At 34.2% G+C, this 19,910-nt stretch overlaps 1 protein-coding gene across 1 annotated transcript in view; it reads left to right on the top strand.

Moving 5' to 3' along the window:
* The window catches only part of FAF1 (Fas associated factor 1), a 394,387-nt gene that overhangs the window by 292,736 nt on the left and 81,741 nt on the right, over positions 1 to 19,910 (top strand). The window contains exons 14-15 of the mRNA XM_054572862.1: positions 2,851 to 2,987; positions 7,516 to 7,604. Of these exons, the coding sequence (XP_054428837.1) occupies positions 2,851 to 2,987; positions 7,516 to 7,604 (226 nt within the window). The remainder of the gene's footprint in view (positions 1 to 2,850; positions 2,988 to 7,515; positions 7,605 to 19,910) is intronic.

Below are 19,910 nucleotides of genomic sequence, written 5' to 3'. Positions count from 1 at the left end.
TAACCCTTTAATAAGGGTCTTTATTTTTTCTCTTTTTAAATTTTTCACTTTAGCTTTTGGTTTAGGCAGTTGATTAAGCAACTTGTTATTCCCCAAATAGGTCTATGATGAGTAGGTTGTTTTATTTATTAAAGTACTTTTATAATTAAAGTAATTATAAAGTTTTATAATTAAAAAAACAAAACCATTTCTCCTTGCCACAGAATAGTTGTCTTGCTTCCTCCTTTGGGTTTGAGATTGCAGGAATCCAGTTGCTGTATAAACCATTTATTCCTTCATGACATCCCAGCCTACAAATATCATATGCAGTTAGTGAAGTTGACATTTTTGGTGCTGCCACTAAATACACTGCCACACTTACCTATTCTAAAGGAAGAAAATACCACAATAAAAAGGACCACTTTTTTTTCTCTTAAAACAACTTTTTTTCCTGAATCTGTTTTTCTGCTTTGAACTGGACTTGCTAGTGGTAATGTACTGTGAATGCCAGCTTTTTGCTGAGAATGATATTTAGAGGAAGAAGCAGAGCCTTCCCACCATAAGAAAAATTTGGTATCTATGTTGTTAAGTTCTTATAAATTGTACTGCAAAGAATTGACAAGTAGGAATTTTATAATTTGTGGCTGTCCATTGCCCCTACAGGCTTTCAAGGATTACAATTTGAAAATCTCATAGTAAACACAATTCAGATCTTAGGTTAATCACATTAATTAAAATTTTAACAAAGTCTCTATTTGTATAGAACAAACTGCTAGTTAAGGCCACTAGAAAGCATCAACTGACTGCATGATCTCTGTATATTTCTCAACTGCCTCCAAAAAATTAGGATGGATTACCAGTACCTGGTATAAACTGAGCGCTTTGTTGTTTTTGTGGTTAATTGAACAGCTAATGTGTCTTTGAAGTCTGCACCTCTCTTGAATATGTTTTGTGTAGCTTTGAAATTTGTGTTATATATTTTAAACTCAGTAAGATAACTATGTTTTCATAATTTTCCTTTTAGCTCATTTCACAAAAAGAGAATTTGGAAAGTACACAATTTCCAGGCAATATTGCCTTGAAATTGAATTCATAAAACCACTAAGCCTGCCTTCCTTTTTGAGGAGCACCCCATCTAGCTAGTATCACTTGTGAGGCTAGTTCTGTGATGGGCCTCTACTGTGTGATGTCCATTTAATCCATTAGTATGAAAGGAAATGACATTCCAACTGTGTGTGTGTGTGTGTGTGTGTGTGTGTGTGTGTGTGTGTGTGTGTGTGTTGACATATTTAATTTCAGAGGTTGCCAATGATCAGATCAGGGTCAAGACTGACTTCAGATATTTTAGTAAGAAGTGGAAGGAAAAGTTAGATCTTAACTTTCTAGTCTCCTGAACTATATATACATCTCCATTGAGAAGCTAAAGCTACATGCATGTGAAATTTAGTATGGAGGCTTAGGCTGCTTGAGCACCTTTTATCTCATAATAGTTGTGGAATGTGAAGACCTGAGTTTTCATAGGGGCGCTGATATTTCATAGCCAACAATGGGTTTCTCAAGGACTTGTCATTTCAAATTGGTATGAGATCTGGTTATTGCTGCTCTAAATATGTATAGGATCCTGCCTCCCAATGAACTTACTTGCAGCAGTACTAACTTGTCTTGACATTCTTGCTGACACCTCTAGTGATTTTTAACTTATGTAGTCATGTCATAGATTTTATGGAGGATTCAGCCTAAATTTGGGGGGTGAATTTCTGTAGACAAATATATTGGCTTTAAAAATTAAGAGGTTTGATTCTGTTTTGAATGTGGTATCAAATGAATCTGAGCACATGACATTTTAATGCCATTTGTCTTTTCAAATAGATTTACCTTCTAACACATGGATGACAGGATGTTGTTCATCAGCTAGAACATACATTTCAGAGGAGTTGTTACCTAAAATATTATCATAAGGCATAAGAAAACACATGATTTAAGTTGCCTTTCATGAACATAATTAAGAATTAATAAGCTAGTACCAGTGGCTAGTCCCCAGAATTTCCACTGTTTTGCCTTTTGTGACCTGTGTTATTAAAAGTCCATTATTTTTACAGACTTTATTAAATTGGATCTTATTAAAGCATTCTATATTTGCATTTGGTCTTTCATAATTCATTATTATTATGACATTTACTTTTTACCATCAGATCTGAAAACATATCATAAGCTACCCTTTTCTCTTGAAAGAAATGCTAATTTCAAACAGTCCTCTAATAGAAGAGAAAAGCTTTATCAGTTTTTTCATTTATTCCAGATCGTGTTAAGAATACTAATGCTAGACTTTGGTATGCTAATATCTCTGAGCTTTTTTTGGTCAAAAGCTTAGAATTATTATTTTTATCCCATACTAAGTATGAAACTAGAAGACCTCTTATTATTGGAGAAAACACAATTCTAAAGTACAAGTCTTGATTCTAAAAACTTGTGAAAATGTTGCTAAATCCTGTTTAGATTAGGATAATGATAGTCAGTTTAACTTTGTACCATGCAGTATTTGTCCTACTTAGGAAATCATTTTCTCTTAAAATTCATTTTGTTTGTTCTTCACATATTTTAAGGTAGTACAGCTTATATTGTTTAAGAAGAATTCTATGTTGTCAGCCCCAAACAGCATTTAGGATGTGCTGCCTGCTTCACTGTATGATAATCATTTCTGTATCGTTTATTTTGTAGTACAAAATTCAATATAGTAAGGCTTTACCTATTGATATCAGACAAACTGCCTAATTTTAATATAACTAATAAAACAATGAGTTTTTTGTTGGGGTACTAATAAATTTATTAAACTCTGAAGTGAAACTAACTTTGGATTTTATCTCATTTTAGATTTCTGACAATGTGCAATAGACACTTTGGCAGTGTTGTTGCACAAACCGTTCGGACTCAAAAAACAGATCAGTTTCCACTTTTTCTGATTATTATGGGAAAGCGATCATCTAATGAAGTGTTAAATGTGATACAAGGTAAAGTACATGTCACAAGGGGAGAACAGTGTCTCCTTGTATATATGATAACCTTATATTTACCATCAAAGCTGACTGCAATTCTTTGTATTGGTGAATATTTATGCATTTTAAAATATAGAACTTCCTGAAGAACAACTTCAAAAAGTATAGGTACTATGAAAAATGAAATAACGTTGCATGAATATCCAACATAAATGCCTTAATAAAATTACACAGCCCATTGAGACATAGGATAATCATGTTAAATGTTCAGAATTGCTAAATTCTCTAAACTAGCAATTAAGTCATAACCAGTTGTCAAATATGACATTTCATATATGTATATATACATAAAGATTTCTTGCTGTAATGTAGATTAGTTGAAAGAAATATTTATCTTTAGTCATCTAGAAGAACCAATGAATGGATAGGGAATAGAATTGTTTATAGTGGCGGTTGTTTCCCATTAAAACAATGTGTGAATCCATGTCTGGGATGCAACTCTGAGGCATGAAGTTATAGGATACGTATAAACTTAAACTCCACCAAAAAAATTAAACGTTACACTCTATACCGAAAAAAAAGTGAATGATTGCCCTTTTGCTCATTTACCCCAGGGATTCATACAAAATACTACCTTATTCACAGCAAAGCTTAAATTGAAAATAGTGTCTTTTCTCTATGCCACAGGGAAAAAGATGTTTCAAATGCCTTACACTAAATAAAACCTTCAATATTTTATGTCTTCTCTATAACAGAGCATTCAGGTTCATAAATAATGTTAAAGAAGAATGAATCGCACAAATAGATAGATAGATAGATAGATAGATAGATAGATAGATAGATAGATAGATAATCGTGCATGGATAATGAAGATAATATGCTATTCCCATTTCCCTGTTAGAGGCAATATTACAATAGCCAGTGATTCTCAAAGTGTGGCCCATAGATCCCAGTGGTCCCCTAGACACTTTCAGGGAATCTGCAAAATCAATATTATTTTCATAATAGTAAAAACACTTTCTTTAGGGGTTTTTTTTACTGTGTTGACATTTGTACTCGTGGCACAAAATCAATGTTGTTTGAAAGTGCTGGCACCTTAGTATAAATCAAGGCCATGACACATAACTGTATTAGTAGTCATATTCTTTATCTCCATATATGTGCAGTTAAAAAAGTTACTACTTATATTACATTTTAACCCTTCACATAGTTTGTGTGACACAATGGGAGGTATGGATAAAGCACTTTTGCTGCCTGTCAAAGTACAATGGTAGTCTGAGAGAAAAACTTTTGTGTGGTTAATTTAGCCAAACTAGTTATTTATTTATACAGATCATTTTTTTACTTGAAAATAACTGACTGACACACTATACTTACATAGCCTGGATATCTGGCAGACATTTTCTCCAGAATGAACAAAGTGAGTCTACCACTTCAAGAAAAAGAACTGACAGCATTTGTTGCCAGTGATAAAATTTGGGTTTTTAAGCAAAAAATTATATCTTGCACCATTAGATTGACAGTTTACTTTTTTGATGATGTCAATGGTAATGTTAAAAAATGTGATTTTTTAAAAATATATAATTAGGTGTGTTGACAGTCAGAAGAAATACATAACTTAGTGAACCAATATTCTCCAAATGGTCAATGCATGATATTATAAAGTCATGCATGTGTAAAAGATCTATTCAAAGGGCACGGTAGATCAATGGATTTGAATAAACAAAGTACAAAAATTTCATTGGTACAGTTTCAAATTCCTCACATAGCTTTCCTTGAATAAATCTCCATTTGTCAGTTTGGTTATATTAAAGAAGAATATCTACAATTATCTATTAAAATGCTCCTTACTTTTTTTTTATTGTTGACACTATTATAGATGCCTACCATTTCCCCCCCGCCACCCAACCCCGCTGCCCGCCACCCAGGCCTTCACCACACTGATGGATCTCAGAGGGGAGGATGGTTGGGGGAACTAGAAGAGATTAGCCAAAGAACATATATGCATAGCCCACGGTTACTACTCATTTTTTTGTTCACATATCTGTGTGAGATTGGATTTGCTTTATAAACTTCAACTAAGACAATATATTATAATTAGTTTAATATAGAAATAGATATAAGAATCCAGTTGTGTTCTGTTAAGCCAGACATTAAAGAGTTTTGCAAAAAAAATGTTAAAGCAATGGCATCATTCTTCTCACTAAACTTTTTCTTTTGGTACATAGAGTCATTTTTCATAAAAATGTGATATTTACAAGCATTAGCTAAAGCATTAGCAAGTAATGGCTTTATTATTGTCACTTTTAAAATAATTCATAAGTATATTTTAAATATTTCAGTTTTAATTTCTAATATAGTAAATGTTGATAACTATAACCCACATACAATTCTTTAGGGATTTCAATAGTTTTTAAGAGTATAAAGGGGTTTTGAAACCAAAAAGTTCAAAACTACTCCAGTAGGCTCTAAAGAATAAATTTACCCTGAACTTGGATTATTAAGGGCTTAGATATGAAGTACCTATAAGTCCAGTTTGGCAATGAGTCCTTATAGTTAAGGCTGAAGCATAGTGTATAAGCAGTGGCTCAAGCCTGAAAATTAAAAGTCAGTATGTAGTCTAAGTATTCATGCCCTATACTCTGAGTCTTAGGCACTACAGTTTACAAATAAGAAATGGAAACCCAGCCCTGGCCAGTGTGACTCAGTTGGTTGGAGCATCATCCGATAAAAGGGTCATGGTTCGATTCCTAGTAAGGACACATGCCTGGGTTCCAGGTTCGTCCCCAGTTGGGGCACATACAAAAGGCAAATGATCCATGTCTCTTTCACATCAATGTTTCTCTCCCTTTCTTCCCCTGTCTCCAAAATCAATAAGCATGTCCTCATATGAGGAAAATAGATAAAATGGGAACGAGGGAGGGAGGGAGTTAGTTTCCTGAGCCTGATCTGGGAATCAGCATTAAAAAAAAGAAGAAAGAAATTGAAACTGAAAGATTCGTCCAGGAATGAAATCTACATTAATGGTGATGCTAAACTTTTTGCCATTCATCATGTCTGTTAACAATAACTACCAGTGATTGTTATATGTACTATGTACCAGGCATTTTACATTATATCTAATCCTTCTAAGAGCCCTACAGAGGAAGTGTTATCTTCATTTTGTGATAAGGAAATTGATCCTTAGTCAGTCACTCATTCATTTATTCATTTGTTTATTAAGTGAATATTTGTTAAACCCTTGTCATGTGCTAGACAGTTTCTAGGTACTACATAATAGTGGTGGAACTAGGGTTATAACTTTAACTACAAAACCAGTTTTGCGTTCTTAGTACCATGATGCCACACCAACATAGTATTTGTTCTCTAGGTCATTTATTCACAAAGGAGGGCTAATGTGACCAAATCATTTTCTTTTGCTAAGGACCACGATGTTCCCTAACCCTATGCTGTCAATGAGCATAAGAAAAATTGGGTAAAGAACCATTGAAAGATCATGGTGGTCAAGCCCTACTCTGGTAGAATGCCAGCAAGAATGCTTGCTATTTGTTGTCTCATTGGTGGCCATTTCATTAATGGGACAAGAAGACCCTTTCTCAGACCCCGGAGAAAGATAGACTCTCTTGGCTGTAGGTTTGAAAGAATAGAATTGCTGTATCTCTGTGCATCCCCATGAATTTCTCTCTTACAGATGCATCTAAAGCAAATAACAGACTTTAATGCATTCAGGAAATGGCATATTTGTGCTATAAGTTTTTTTACAGACTTGAGCAGGGAATAAAATAGCATTAAGGAGTATTAAACATTTTGAATACCCTCTTCATTAAAAATTGTAGTACAGTCATTTGCAAACAGCTGAAAGGGAGAAATATCACTTGGGCAAAAAAATCAGTTTTTTTTTTCAGGACTTAAATTACTATTTGTTTCACCAAAGAATTTTTAGAGGTAGAAAATAATTCTAAGTAACAGTGTATTGAGGTGATAAAGACGACAGGCTTTGAATCAGACTCATGATTTCAAGTCCGGCCCCACATTTAATCAGCCTGACCTTGGTTGGCAGGTTACTTGTGCTTTCTAAGCATCATCTTTCTTGTCTTTAAAATCAAAATTACAACAAAAGATTGTTGTACAGATTAAATAAGATAATATATATCGTGTGCTTAACCTAGTTACTGGCATATAAACAAACAGTAGTTGTTGCTAGTATTATTAAGTGGATATGTTTTTATAATATGAAAGAATTTTTAACCTTATGACTTGAACATTATTATGTATGCTGCTAAAAAAAAAAAAATACTCCTTAAGGATCCGTTCCCTGAAATCTAAATGTTCTGAAATTTCAACTGACAGAATACTGCTTTACTTTTTCTTATAGAACAAATGAAACTTTTCAATGAAAACATGAAAGAACTTTAATTAAGAGTAGCATACTAGTTTGTAAATTTTTTTTAATTGTAGTGATTTCTTATGATTAATTCTCGAATGACTTCCCATTATATAATAACTAATAATGTGAAGTTTGGCGGTCTCCATATGTTGCCAGGTAACACAACAGTGGATGAGTTGATGATGAGACTCATGGCTGCAATGGAGATCTTCACGGCCCAGCAACAGGAAGATATAAAGGATGAGGTAAGCTGAAAGGTTAAGTAGATCTTTGCTAGGATTTTGATGAGAATTTGTCAAATGGTAATGCTTGCCTTTGTCATGATTGATAAGTAAGGATAATAAAGATGCATTTCCAGATTAAACAGGGCTTTTATGCCATTGAGTTTACCTTGTAGTCCAATCTTTTCATGCCCCTGTGACCCAACAATTTGTTTAATTTTATGGACATTTATTCTTTGCTAGATTTGATATGGTAGCAGTAGGTCAGTTTGCAGGAAATGAATTCCAAAGCATGTTTACGGAAGAAACTATAGTCCAGGAAATCTTGTCTACTATATGGGTTTTTCACTCACTTTTAAGGTCCTCTTTACTCTCTTTAAATATTGAAATTATTTAACATTGAACACATTTTACATTTGAGCATATTTTTGAAGCACTATGAGAATTAGTAAAAGCTCGCCAAACTTCTGAATTTCTCAGTCTCTTGAACATATTCAGATGGTATAGAGGACATGAGCATGGAACCTCGAAGAAAATACTAATGACAGCAATGCTGATAATGACAATAGTAGTAAACACGTACTGAATATTTATAATGTGCTAGGCACTGTGCTAAGCATTTTACATTTATCATCTCGTGAACCTCCAAACAGCCCTGTGAGGTTTTATATGAATCAGACAGTCTGGCAGGAAACAGATGGCACTCTCAAACTGGGGTATTTGGAAAGAATTTAATAAGGGAATTGTATAAAGATAGGAGCAAAGTTTATGGAAGTCTGCAATGGATAGTGCAGAGTCTAGGGCTAAAGGAAGCCCTATGTTTAAAAGTCCTAAGGGCAGGCGGTGTATGGAGAGGACTGCTTCTGACGAGAGATATAGCCAGCCCGTGGTGACCTGGCAGTAAGGAAACCAGGGAATAGCTTCACTTTCCTTCCACACTCTGTTCTTCTCTTTGTCCCTCCTATTGATCTAGCCTATTTATCTCCCTGGGCAAAAAGCTAGGTAGCTCATAGATACTGAGGCGCAAATGGAAGAAAATCTAGCACAGATTGGTACTATTATCTCCACTTTTTAGATGAGAAAACTGGAGATCAAGAAAGTTAATTTACCCTCCCTGACTAGTGTGGCTTAGTGGGTTTAGTGTCATCTTGCAAAGTGGAAGGTCAGCAGTTTGATTCCCAGTCAGGGCACATATCTGGGCTGCGGGCCAACGTCCCCAGCTGGAGGCATGCAAGAGGCAACAGATAGATGCTTTTCTCACATGTCGATGTTTCTCTCTCTCTCCTTCTCCCCCTCTTTAAAAATAAATAAATAAAATCTTTTTAAAAAGAAAAAGAAAGTTAATTTACCGAAGGTCATACAACTGGTGGGACCTATAATAATCTCAAGTAATCATAAGTGCTTTATCAGTCAAGAAATTTCTAGATTTAGAAAATAACCTTAAGATAGGCTATGAAACATACTAACATTTGTTAATTTGAGATGCTAAGTTCACAGATATTTATAAAATTATCCTTTTTAATTTTGCTTTTAATTAAATTACAAAAAGATTCCTATAGAACAAATAAGGGAGAGTTTGATTTCTGAGCAATGATAGTGAATGTTTTCAATAGAATATGCTTTATCTATTGCAAATGGGGAACATGTAGGCAATTTTAATATAACCTATACTATCGTATTTTACTTTATTTACTTATCTGTCTTTTATAAAACTGTGTTTGTTAAAAAGAACAAGAGTTGTATCATATTCACATTTGTAACTCTGTCCCCTGACAGCATACCAAGGAGTAGGCACTCAGTAAATGTGTGTCAAATGATTAGATAAATGAATACTTGGGAGAATTTCCATGAAATAATATAACTTAAAAAAATAATAGTTGATTACAATGGTATAAAACTTACTATATCCACATTAACAAGTATAAAAATTGAGAATGTTATAACTAGTTTACAGTTTTAATGCTCATTAGGTTTCTTTTATTGCTGTAAAAGTTTGTAATTTTCCTTAATAGTGTTTCTTTTACTCTGAGGGAAAGGTAATCAGGTTTGTGGTGGAAAGATGTTTATCTGTTACTCTATAAATTGACAGTGACATTTCGAAATAATGAAGTACTGTACTTAGTTAGGAATTTGTAATAATAGGTGTGTTGCCATTCAAGATTACATTTATCCTAGAATAGAGGCATTGATTGACAATAATTTACTAAACATATTCTTCAGCCATTTAAATCTTGAGTCTCATTAGTGCTAGATTTACAGATTATGCTGTATAATAATATAAATACACAATATTTGCATGCATATTCCCAGTTCATTCTTTTATCTTAATTTGTGCTCCTCATAATTTATTGGTAAAGAAATTGACTTTAATTCCTTTAATACGTAGCACAAAATTGAATATGAGGGTTACAGGAAAAATCCAAGGCTCCATATAATTGAAATTTTTATTGAAATTTAACTGCAAGAGATAAGGATTTCTCTTTGTTTTTAGAATGCCTTCATGAAAATTATTATTCAGGTCATACTAAGAAAAGCTTTTCTAAGTTTAAAGACTGCTTTTAGACAAACTGTACATAGATCATAATGATTTGGTATCCACTGAATGTATGTGACAAGAAACACTGTTCCTTGTAATTGTGAATTTACCTTCACAATTTAAATAATTTCAAATAAGACATCTTAAGCTCTCAGTCAAAATCAAACCCATGAACAGGTGTGGAGTATGGCTTCCTAGGCCTGAATTTATTTAAACTTAATTTTGGTTCAGTGACATCCATCACTTCAATGATTGTGTGGTAGCAGTGCAACCTGAGATACCCATACTATATAAAGCTTTTATTAAATAAAACCAAGCCCAAACCATATTCATACTCTGAGTCATTCTTCAGTGCCCCAGAATAGACTAACCTTTATGTCACTAATTGTTCTGTCTCTAAACAGGAAGTGTACGTTATACGAGCCTCTGTTTTGACAGAACTGCCTATAACTTTTTCATAGACATTGCTATATATGATACAGTTTGGTTTAGTAAGTGTTTACTGAGAATTTATCTAGTATATAGCACTGGGCTAGATACTTTGCTCCAATGAGGGGAAATTGGCAACAAAGGGATAAGGAGGAAAGCAATTATCACTACATGACAATAGCCACAACAAATGTATGCTTTTAGCTGGGTTCCAAACAATAGATGCTTTCTAACATGTAAATGGATTCAGTTTTCTTCATATGCACTGTTTTTTTTAACCATGAGTAACCTAGACACCTCTGAGTATCAAGAAGTTATGATACTTACCTATTTATATATTCATCCATTTGTTTGTTCATCCATTCAACACTAATTATTTAGAATTCTCTATCATAGGTGCAAGGTTTATTCCTTTTCAGTCTAACTTCTAATTAACTTGTGTCAGAGCAGTAGCTCAATAATTCTCACAATCCAGATGTTGGATATCAGGAGAGATTTCAAGGACAGATACATCATTCTCACTTCTTTGGTAATTCTAACAATACGCTAGTGGAACATGGACAGCATATGCCAGAGGGACATTCTAGGCTTATCTTAAAGGATTCTGATTTGAGGTTTAAAAGCAACACTCCTATAGCATAGGGAAGGCGTGCTTATGGGCTGGCAGCTTTTTGTGTTGTGAAAGGAAATTAATGGCTTTCTGGTTTGCTTCATGAAATGTGTCAGTTTTTTATTCTAAGCTTTGTCTTTATCTTACTGTTTTAAGCACTCCACACCATTCTGTTCCTCTGTTTAAAATTTCATCATTGTCATGCCCGTCTGTTACCAGAGTTAACAGTGATAAACAGGATTCTGGCTTCTGTTGGTGTTTTCTTTAAAACAGGAGTAAGTCATCACAAGGTAGACATGCCTGGGTTGTGGGTTCCGTCCTGGTTGGGGCACACACAAGAAGCAACCAATCGATGTTTCTCTCTCTCTCTCTCTCTCTCTCTCTCTCTTCCTTTCTTCCCTCCCACCCCCACCCTGCCCTCTTTCTTAAATCAATTTTTTGAAAATCTTCACACATATATATGTGAAGATCTTTATTTATTTGTTTGTTTATTTATTTAAAAATGTTGGTTGAATTCACCAGTGAAGCCACCTGGTCCTGGAAATTAGTTTGTTGGGAAGTTCTTTTATTACTGATTCAATCTCCTTACTCTAGTTATTAGTGTATTCAGATTTTCCATTTCATTCTGATTCAGTTGTGATAGGTTGTGTGTTTTTAGGCCTTTATCCATTTCTTATAGGTGATCTATTTTGTTGGTGTATAATTATTCATAGCAGTATCTCATGATCCTTTGTATTTCTGTGTTACTAATTATAAGATGTTTCATTTCTGATTTTATTCATTTCAGTTATTTTTAATTTTTGGTGAGTTAAGCTAAAGATTTGTCAATTTTATTTATGTTTTCAAAAAACTAGCTGTCAGTTTCATGGATCTTTTCTATTGTTTTTTTAGCCTCTGATCTTTGCTCTTTCCTCCCTTCTGCTAAATATGGGCTTTATTTGATTTCCTTTTTCTCTGTCCTTGAGATGTAAAGTTAGGTTGTTTATTTGAGCTCTTTCTTGTTTCTTGATGAGTGCATTTATCATTATGAACTTCTCTCTTAGAACTGCTTTTGCTGCATCCTGTAAGTTTTGGTATGTTGTATTTCCATTTTCTTTTATCTGTAGGTGTTTTTTATTAATCTTTTGTATTTATCATTGACCTATTGATTGTTTGGTAACGTGTTTAATCACCACATATTTGTGAATTTTTTCATTTTTTTCTTGTATTGATATCTAGTTTTATACCATTGGATGGGAAAAGATGCTTGATATGGTTTCAGTCTTATTAAATGTATTAAGACTTGTTCTGTGGCGTAATATTTATGATCTCTCCTGGAGAATATTACATGTATACTTGAGAAGAACGAATATTCTGTTGCTTTTTCATGTGTATGTTTGTTAAGTTCATCTTATCTAATATGTTTAGGCCCAATGTTTCCTTATTGATTTTATTTCTGGATATCTTACCCATTAATGAAAATGGGTTATTAACATTGCCTACTTTTATTTTATTGCTGTGCTGTCTGTTTCCCTCTTTAAGTCCATTAATACTTGCTTTATACATTTAGGTCTCCTATGTTGGGTGCATAAATATTTTAAAAGGGTTTTTTATCCAGTGAGAAACCTATAAAGTGATCAGGTGGATGAAACCCTAGGAGCACTTAACCACGGTGAGCTGGACATGCTGTGTAAGCATGGAGCACACTTGACATGGAACACATGAAAGGGTTCTTGCATTCTCCCAGGAAAAGGTGTAATGTATGTAGAATAGGTGAGAATGAAGATGATAATAACAGCCACTCTTTAGGTTTCTTCCTACTACATGCCAAGCATGTTCCTGGTCTCTAGGGCAGTGTTCCTCAGTGTGATTCCTGGACTACTGGAGTACTCAGCTACCTACCGAGACAGCTAGGTATGAAAAGCAATGTACATTTTGTTCCCATTATTATACATTTTGACATGTAAAATAAATTATGATATACCTCCAAATTTTATTTCATTTGTTGTTACAATTACACTGCTTATATATACAAAGGATTGTATTGGTTGTTCTGACTTGACAAGCATTCATTTAACCAGGAGAGTTGACTTTGACTTTTGAATTTCTAAATCATTTACACATTATTGTTAAGTTTACATTCATTTTCCTTGCTTAAATTAGTTATATTCTTAGTTTCCCATAATTGATTAAGGCTCCAGTGTGGTTCATTGAAGCATAAAGTTGAAAATAGTATAATAAATAGTAAAAATCAGTATAACATAGTTCAAGCTAGTTCAACATCAGTGTAAATAAACATAATTCAGAGAACTCCAATGCTAGTGTAGAAGATTGGGAGAAAATCTTTGCAAATCATATATCTGATCAGAGACTTATTCTAGAATATATAAAGAACTCTTATAATTCAGTAACAAAAAGGCAGATTACACCCATTTAAAAAGAAAATGCGCAAAGGACCTGAGCAGATATTTCTCAAAGGAAGATATGAGTATATAAATGATCAATAAGCACATGAAAAGATGTTCCACATCTTTAGTCGTCAGTCTAATATAAATCAAAACCACAGTGAGATACCACTTTATACCACCTGCATTGGCTAGAATCAAAAAGTCAGAGGAGCATATGGAAAACTCAACCTTGTAGACTGCTGACGGGAATATAAGACAGTGCAGCTCCTTTGAAAACAGTCTGCTATTTCTTGAAAGATTAAACATAGTTACCATATGATCCAATAACTTCACTCCTAGTTATATACCTGAGAAATGAGGAGATATGTTTATACAAAAAAAAAATTGTACATTATGTAGAAACATTGTTTATAAAAGCCAAAAAGTGGAAATAACTCAAATGTCCATCAAGGGAAGAGTGAGCAAGCAAAATGTGGTGTATGCATACAATGGAATATTACTCATCCATAAAAGGAATGAAGTTCTGACACATGTTACAATATCAAATAAATCTTTCAAACATCATGCTAAGTGAAATAAGCCTGTCACAAAAGACCACATACTATATGATTCCACTCCTGTGAATATTCAAAATATGGAAATCTATAGAGACAGGGAGTAGAACTGTGGTGGTTTAGGATTGGGTAGGAGGTATGAGTTGTTTTGGAAAATAGGAGGGTGATAGCCAAAGTGTAGGTGGATTTTTTTTTTTGAAGTGATTAAAATGTTCTATCTGTGAATGTCAAAAAAAACAAAACAAAAAACATTGCATTGTACACTTTAAATGTGCAAATTATGTGATATGTGAATTATATATTAGTAAAGCTGTTTTATTTTTACTATTATAATTTCAACAAGGAATATTATGGCCATTCAAATGAAAAGGGTTACACCTGAATATCAATCCACACACTGCTTTATTAAAGTGAATAGCTGGTATTTAACAGTATGTCCCTCAAATCTTGATATGGTATTGAAGGAAGTAGTGAAAATTCCTAATATCTTAGGCTGCTTCAGGTAGACATTTTTTTAGTAGACTGTAAAATAATGGAAATGAAATCTAAGATGTTTCTTCTCAGACAAGAGACATGTTTCTTAGATGTTTATACTGGTTGTCTGAGTCAGAGACCTTAGAGTAAGTGTCATCTGGTAACTTGTTAGAAATGCAGTTACTCGGCCCCCAACCCAAACGTGCTGAATCAGAATTATAAGAGTGGGACCCAGCAATGTGTTTTAACAAACCCTCAAACTGATTCTGCTACACAGTAATTTGAGATTCTCCATTCTAAAGGAAGAGGTCTGAGTGTAAGTTTTCATAACAAAGCATGAGATAAAAATCTTTTATGACACTGATAATAAATATAAAAATGTAAGGGTCTTGTTCAAATTTTATGTCTCAGCAATATATTCTTGAGTATCTTAAACCTATTTTTTAAGCTAAAAATATCATAGTTTTTAATTTTTAGAGTAAGTTAAGATTTTTTATGAAAGACTAAATTGTGTTTCACATGGCTTTAATCATAAAGAGTTTGATTTTTTTTCCAAAAACTTGAGAATTTCATTCTTCAGTGAAAGAAATTGCTTATATGTAATAGAGTATATTTCAAATCCCCAAGTAAAGGCTTCAACAGAATATGAAGATACACATTTTAGAGCAAGAGCAACCAAAGAATGAGTTAGGATTCTACCTACCGCTATCTCCCATGGTTAAAGAATCAACGTTTCGTCTTTGAATGTGATAAACTTGTTGACTTAAGTCTGACAGAACTTAAAGCAGCCATTTATGAGAAATCTCTTCATTAAGAGTCCTTGTTTGATCCAAATATGCAGACATAACCAAAAGAAACAACAAGCATTTGCTTCTATTTTTAATGATCTCTAATTGGAATTTCCTAAGTTGTTAGAAACAAAAAAAAACAAATAAAAAGAAATGGGATATGAAAGCCAGACTACACCCAAAACTAAGAGTCATTAAACTAGATTTAAGTAGCCTTGGTGAAATATTGCAAACAATATCAATTACCTTCTAAAACTTTATAAACTATTATGAGTATTAATTAAATATTATGGATTATTTTTAGTATCTAAAAATTATGATCTTAGCAATTTTTCTAAAACTGGTGGTTTGCAAATGGGCCAATATCATGTGCTTAGGCTGTACATTTCCTAAAACTCCACTCATTTGTTTTTTACTTGGACCTCTTATATTTCCATCCTCATTAAAAAAGTATTTTTTTCTAAACAGGTTTGGGCCAAATGCCCAAAGGCTGAGCTTGATGTGAGTTTCCCACTGAGCAAGAACTAGTAAAGTTGGTGTGGGACATGGTTTTCACAGATTCTTAGTTAGAACTGCAGGCTGCTTCAGCCCCACAAATCACATACAAGTGCACAACTTTGTTGTGGACATAGCCATTCCAAGTGACTCAAGCCACTCTTACCAAAGCTGAAGGATCTGAATCCAGGTCTCCCTAAGGAAATCCTAAGTGCCGCATTAACTCAGTAAGTCAGCTGAATGAGACAGTGAATGATGACAGCTGATGTGATAAAAAATCTTGGCTTCCTGTCACTCAGTGTATACAAAGTGCCTATATTAGAGAACCTGCTGCAGGGAGATTTTTCTTGGATGGTATTTCATATGCCCTAACAGGCAGAAGGGGATTGATCTTGGCCTATTTGGACAGCAGCGAATAGCAGAAGGGGACAGAAGCTCAGGAAAAAGGTCACATTCAGGACAGCAGCATCCTCACCCCACACCTCTCCTGGAGCTTTGTCAAGAGGGAGCTACATGGAGGCCTTTGGACACCATAGCAGGTTCCTGGATATTCCGCCCTCTGAAAAAACTAGGTCTCATGTGGATTTGCAGTGTTACTTAGGATGTTATTTATTTACAAGATCAGGTTTTACCTTCCATTGTGGTGGGAAACAGCATGGAATAAAGAAATGGTGCTGTTTAAAAAAAAAAAAAAAAAAGAATTACAGTTCACTTCTTTACCAATAAATTATGGAGAACACAAATTAAGATGAAAGAATAAACTGGGGATATGCATGCAAATACTGTGTGTTTATACTATTATACAACATAATGTGTAAATCTGGTATTGATAAGACTTGATGATGGAAAAGTGACAAAATCTGCCCTGGCGGGTATGGCTCAGTGGATTGAGCACCGACCTGCAAACCAAAGGGTCGCTGGTTCGATTCCCACTTAGGGCACATGCCTGGGTTGCAGGCCAGGTCCCCAGTAGGGGGCCCACAAGGAGCAACCGCACATTGATCTTTCTCTCCCTCTCTTTCTCCCTCCCTTCCCCTCTGTAAAAATAAATAAATAAAATATTTCTTTAAAAAAGTGACAAAATCCAATACACTTTTATAATGAAAACACATACTAGGAATAGAAGACAAGTCCTCAACATAATAAAGGCTATATGTGAGAAACCCACAGCTCATGCATATACTCAATGATGAAACACTGGAAAGCTTTCCCCCTAAGATCAGGAACAAGACCAGGATGCCTATCACCACTGCTATCCAACATAATAGTGGAAGCTTTATACAGAGCAATTCAGCAAGAAAATAAATAAGAGGCATCCAAATTGGGAAAGAGGAAGTAAAATTATATCTTAACAGATGACATCATCTTTTATGTGGAAAACCGTGAAGATTACACACAACCCAAAAAACTTAGCACTAATAAACAAATTTGGCAAGGTTGCAGGATGTAAGATAAAAAATGGATGTATTTCTGTGCACTAGCAATGAAGAATCTGAAAATTTAGAAAACAATTCCATTTAGAATAGCATCAAAAATCATTAAATACTTAGAAATAAATTTAACCATTGTACACTGAAACTACAAAATATTACTGGATGAAATTTAAAAAGACCTAAAGAAATCGAAATACTTCCCATTTATGAGACTCAAATACTTAACATTTAGATGACAACACTATTCAAATCAATCTACAGATGCAATGTAATTCTTATCAAATCCCAAAGATATTTTTGCAAAAATAGAAGAATCTATTCTAAAATTCATATGGAATTTCAAGGAGTGGAAAGTAGCCTAGACAATCTTGAAAAAGAACAAATAGGAGGGTTGACAGTTCTAGATTTCAAAGCTTACTACAAATGTACAGTATCAAAACAGGGGTATTAGCCTAAGAATAGACATACAAATCAATGGAATAGAAAAGAGACCCCAGAAATATCCCTCATATGTATGGCCAGCTGGTTTTCAACAAAGACATGAAGTCCATTAAATGGGGATTAAATAGTCTCTTCAATAAATGGTGCTGGAAAAACTGGATACTCAGATGCAAAAGAGTGAAGTTCAACCCTTTTGAACAGCGTACCCAAAAATTAACTCAAAATGGATCAAAGACCTAAATTTAAACTAAAACTGTAAAACTCAGAATAAAGTAAGGAGAAATCTTCATGACCTTGGATTTGGCAGTGGTTTCCCAAATATGACACCAACAGGACAGACAACCAAAAAAAAAAAAAATAGGTAAGTTGGACTTCATAAAAATTAAAAACTTTTGTTCATCAAAGAACACTATCGAGAGTGAAGGACAACCCACAGAATGGAAGAACGTATTTGCAAGTCATATGATAAGCCACAGGGCTATCCATCCTTTTGTCATCTTCGGGCCACCCATTAAATACATTGCAACATGTAATCACAAAAAAAACTCATAATGTTTTAAATAAATTCAACAATTTTGTGTTGGACGACATTCATAGCCATCCTGACTGCATGCGGGCCACAGGTTTCAGGCCCTTGTAAGGGTTTAATGTTTAGAATATATAAAGAATTCCCACAACTCAACAACCAAAGCCAAACAGCAGAATTTAAAAATGAACAAAGGACTGAATAGACATTTTCTTGAAGAAGATACACAAATGGCCAAGAAGCTCAGGAAAAGATGCTCAACGTCATTGGTTATTAGGAAATTGCAAATCACAACTACAATAAGATACCACTTCACATCCACTAGGATGGCTATGATCCAAAAGAACGTAAAATAACATAATAAATTAGAACCCTTGTATTGCTGATTGCAATGTAAAACAGTGCAGACAGTGTGAAAAACAGTTTAGCAGTTCCTCAAAAAGTTAAACATAAAATTATCATATGACCCAGCAATCTACTTTTAGGTATATACCTAAAATAATTGAAAACATGGACTCAAATACTTGTACACAGATGTTTGTTGTAGCATTACTTTCAGTAGCCAAAAGGCAGAAACAATCCAAATGTCCATTAACAGATGAATGAATACACAAAATGTGGTATATCCACACAAGGAATATTATCTAGTCATAATAAAGATTGAAGTACATATACATGCTGCAACACGGGTGAACCTTGATGACCTTAAAATGGAAGATGCACCCTGGCAGGTGTGGCTCAGTGAATTGAGTGCCAGCCTGCAAACCAGGTTGGTGGGGGTGGGGGTGGTCACCACTTCAACTCCAGGTGTAGGGCACATGCTTGGGTTGTGGGGCACAGGCTTGGGTTGCAGGGTGTGTGAGAGGCAACCACATGTTGATGTTTTTCTCCCTTTCTCTCTCCCTTCACCTCTCTAAAAATAAAATCCTTTTTTAAAAAATGGAAGATGCCAGACCCAAAGGGCAAATATTGTATGATTCCACTTACATGATATGTCTTGAATAGGCAAATTCATAAAAACAGAGTAGTTTGGAGCTTACCAGGGACTGGAGATACGGAGTGGCTCGGGGCTTTAGTGCTTAATGGGTATAGCATTTCTTTTTGGGGTGATGATAAGTTATAGAAATAGATAGTGATGATGGTTTACATAACATTGTGAATATACTTAATACCACTAAACTGTATATTATGTATATTTTACCATAATTTAACAAAATAAAACACAATACACATAGATGTTCAGTATTTTTAAGTGCAGAGAAGTGAAAAATGGCTGTGTGCTGACAGTGTGAGAAGTGATTCTTGGGCTCAATACTTGCTAGATAGTACTGGGAACTGACATAGAGTGGAAAAGATTCAAGCTTTGCTCTCATGAGCTTTAAATATGAGCATTTTATTACTCTTGTCTTTAAATTCCAAACTTTTACCTCTTAGAGAATCAAAGATGTCAGTTGAATTACATTGAAGGAGGGAACAAGCATGTGCTGAATGTCTTTTAGTGCCGAGCGCTGTTAAATACTTTCCGTGACCCAGCTCTTTTAGTGTTCAATCTTAAGACATAGTTATTGTCGCCATTTTATTGAGGAGGAAACCGAGGCTTTCAGAAGTTAAGTAAATTGCCCAAAGTCATACCGTTGTGTCAAAGTCAGAATACACA

This window comes from Pteronotus mesoamericanus, unplaced genomic scaffold (assembly GCF_021234165.1).
Source record: "Pteronotus mesoamericanus isolate MK-2021 breed Mesoamerican mustached bat unplaced genomic scaffold, CSHL_Meso_final contig_105, whole genome shotgun sequence".
Lineage (NCBI taxonomy): Eukaryota > Metazoa > Chordata > Mammalia > Chiroptera > Mormoopidae > Pteronotus > Pteronotus mesoamericanus.
This window is presented reverse-complemented; position numbering and strand designations above follow the sequence as displayed.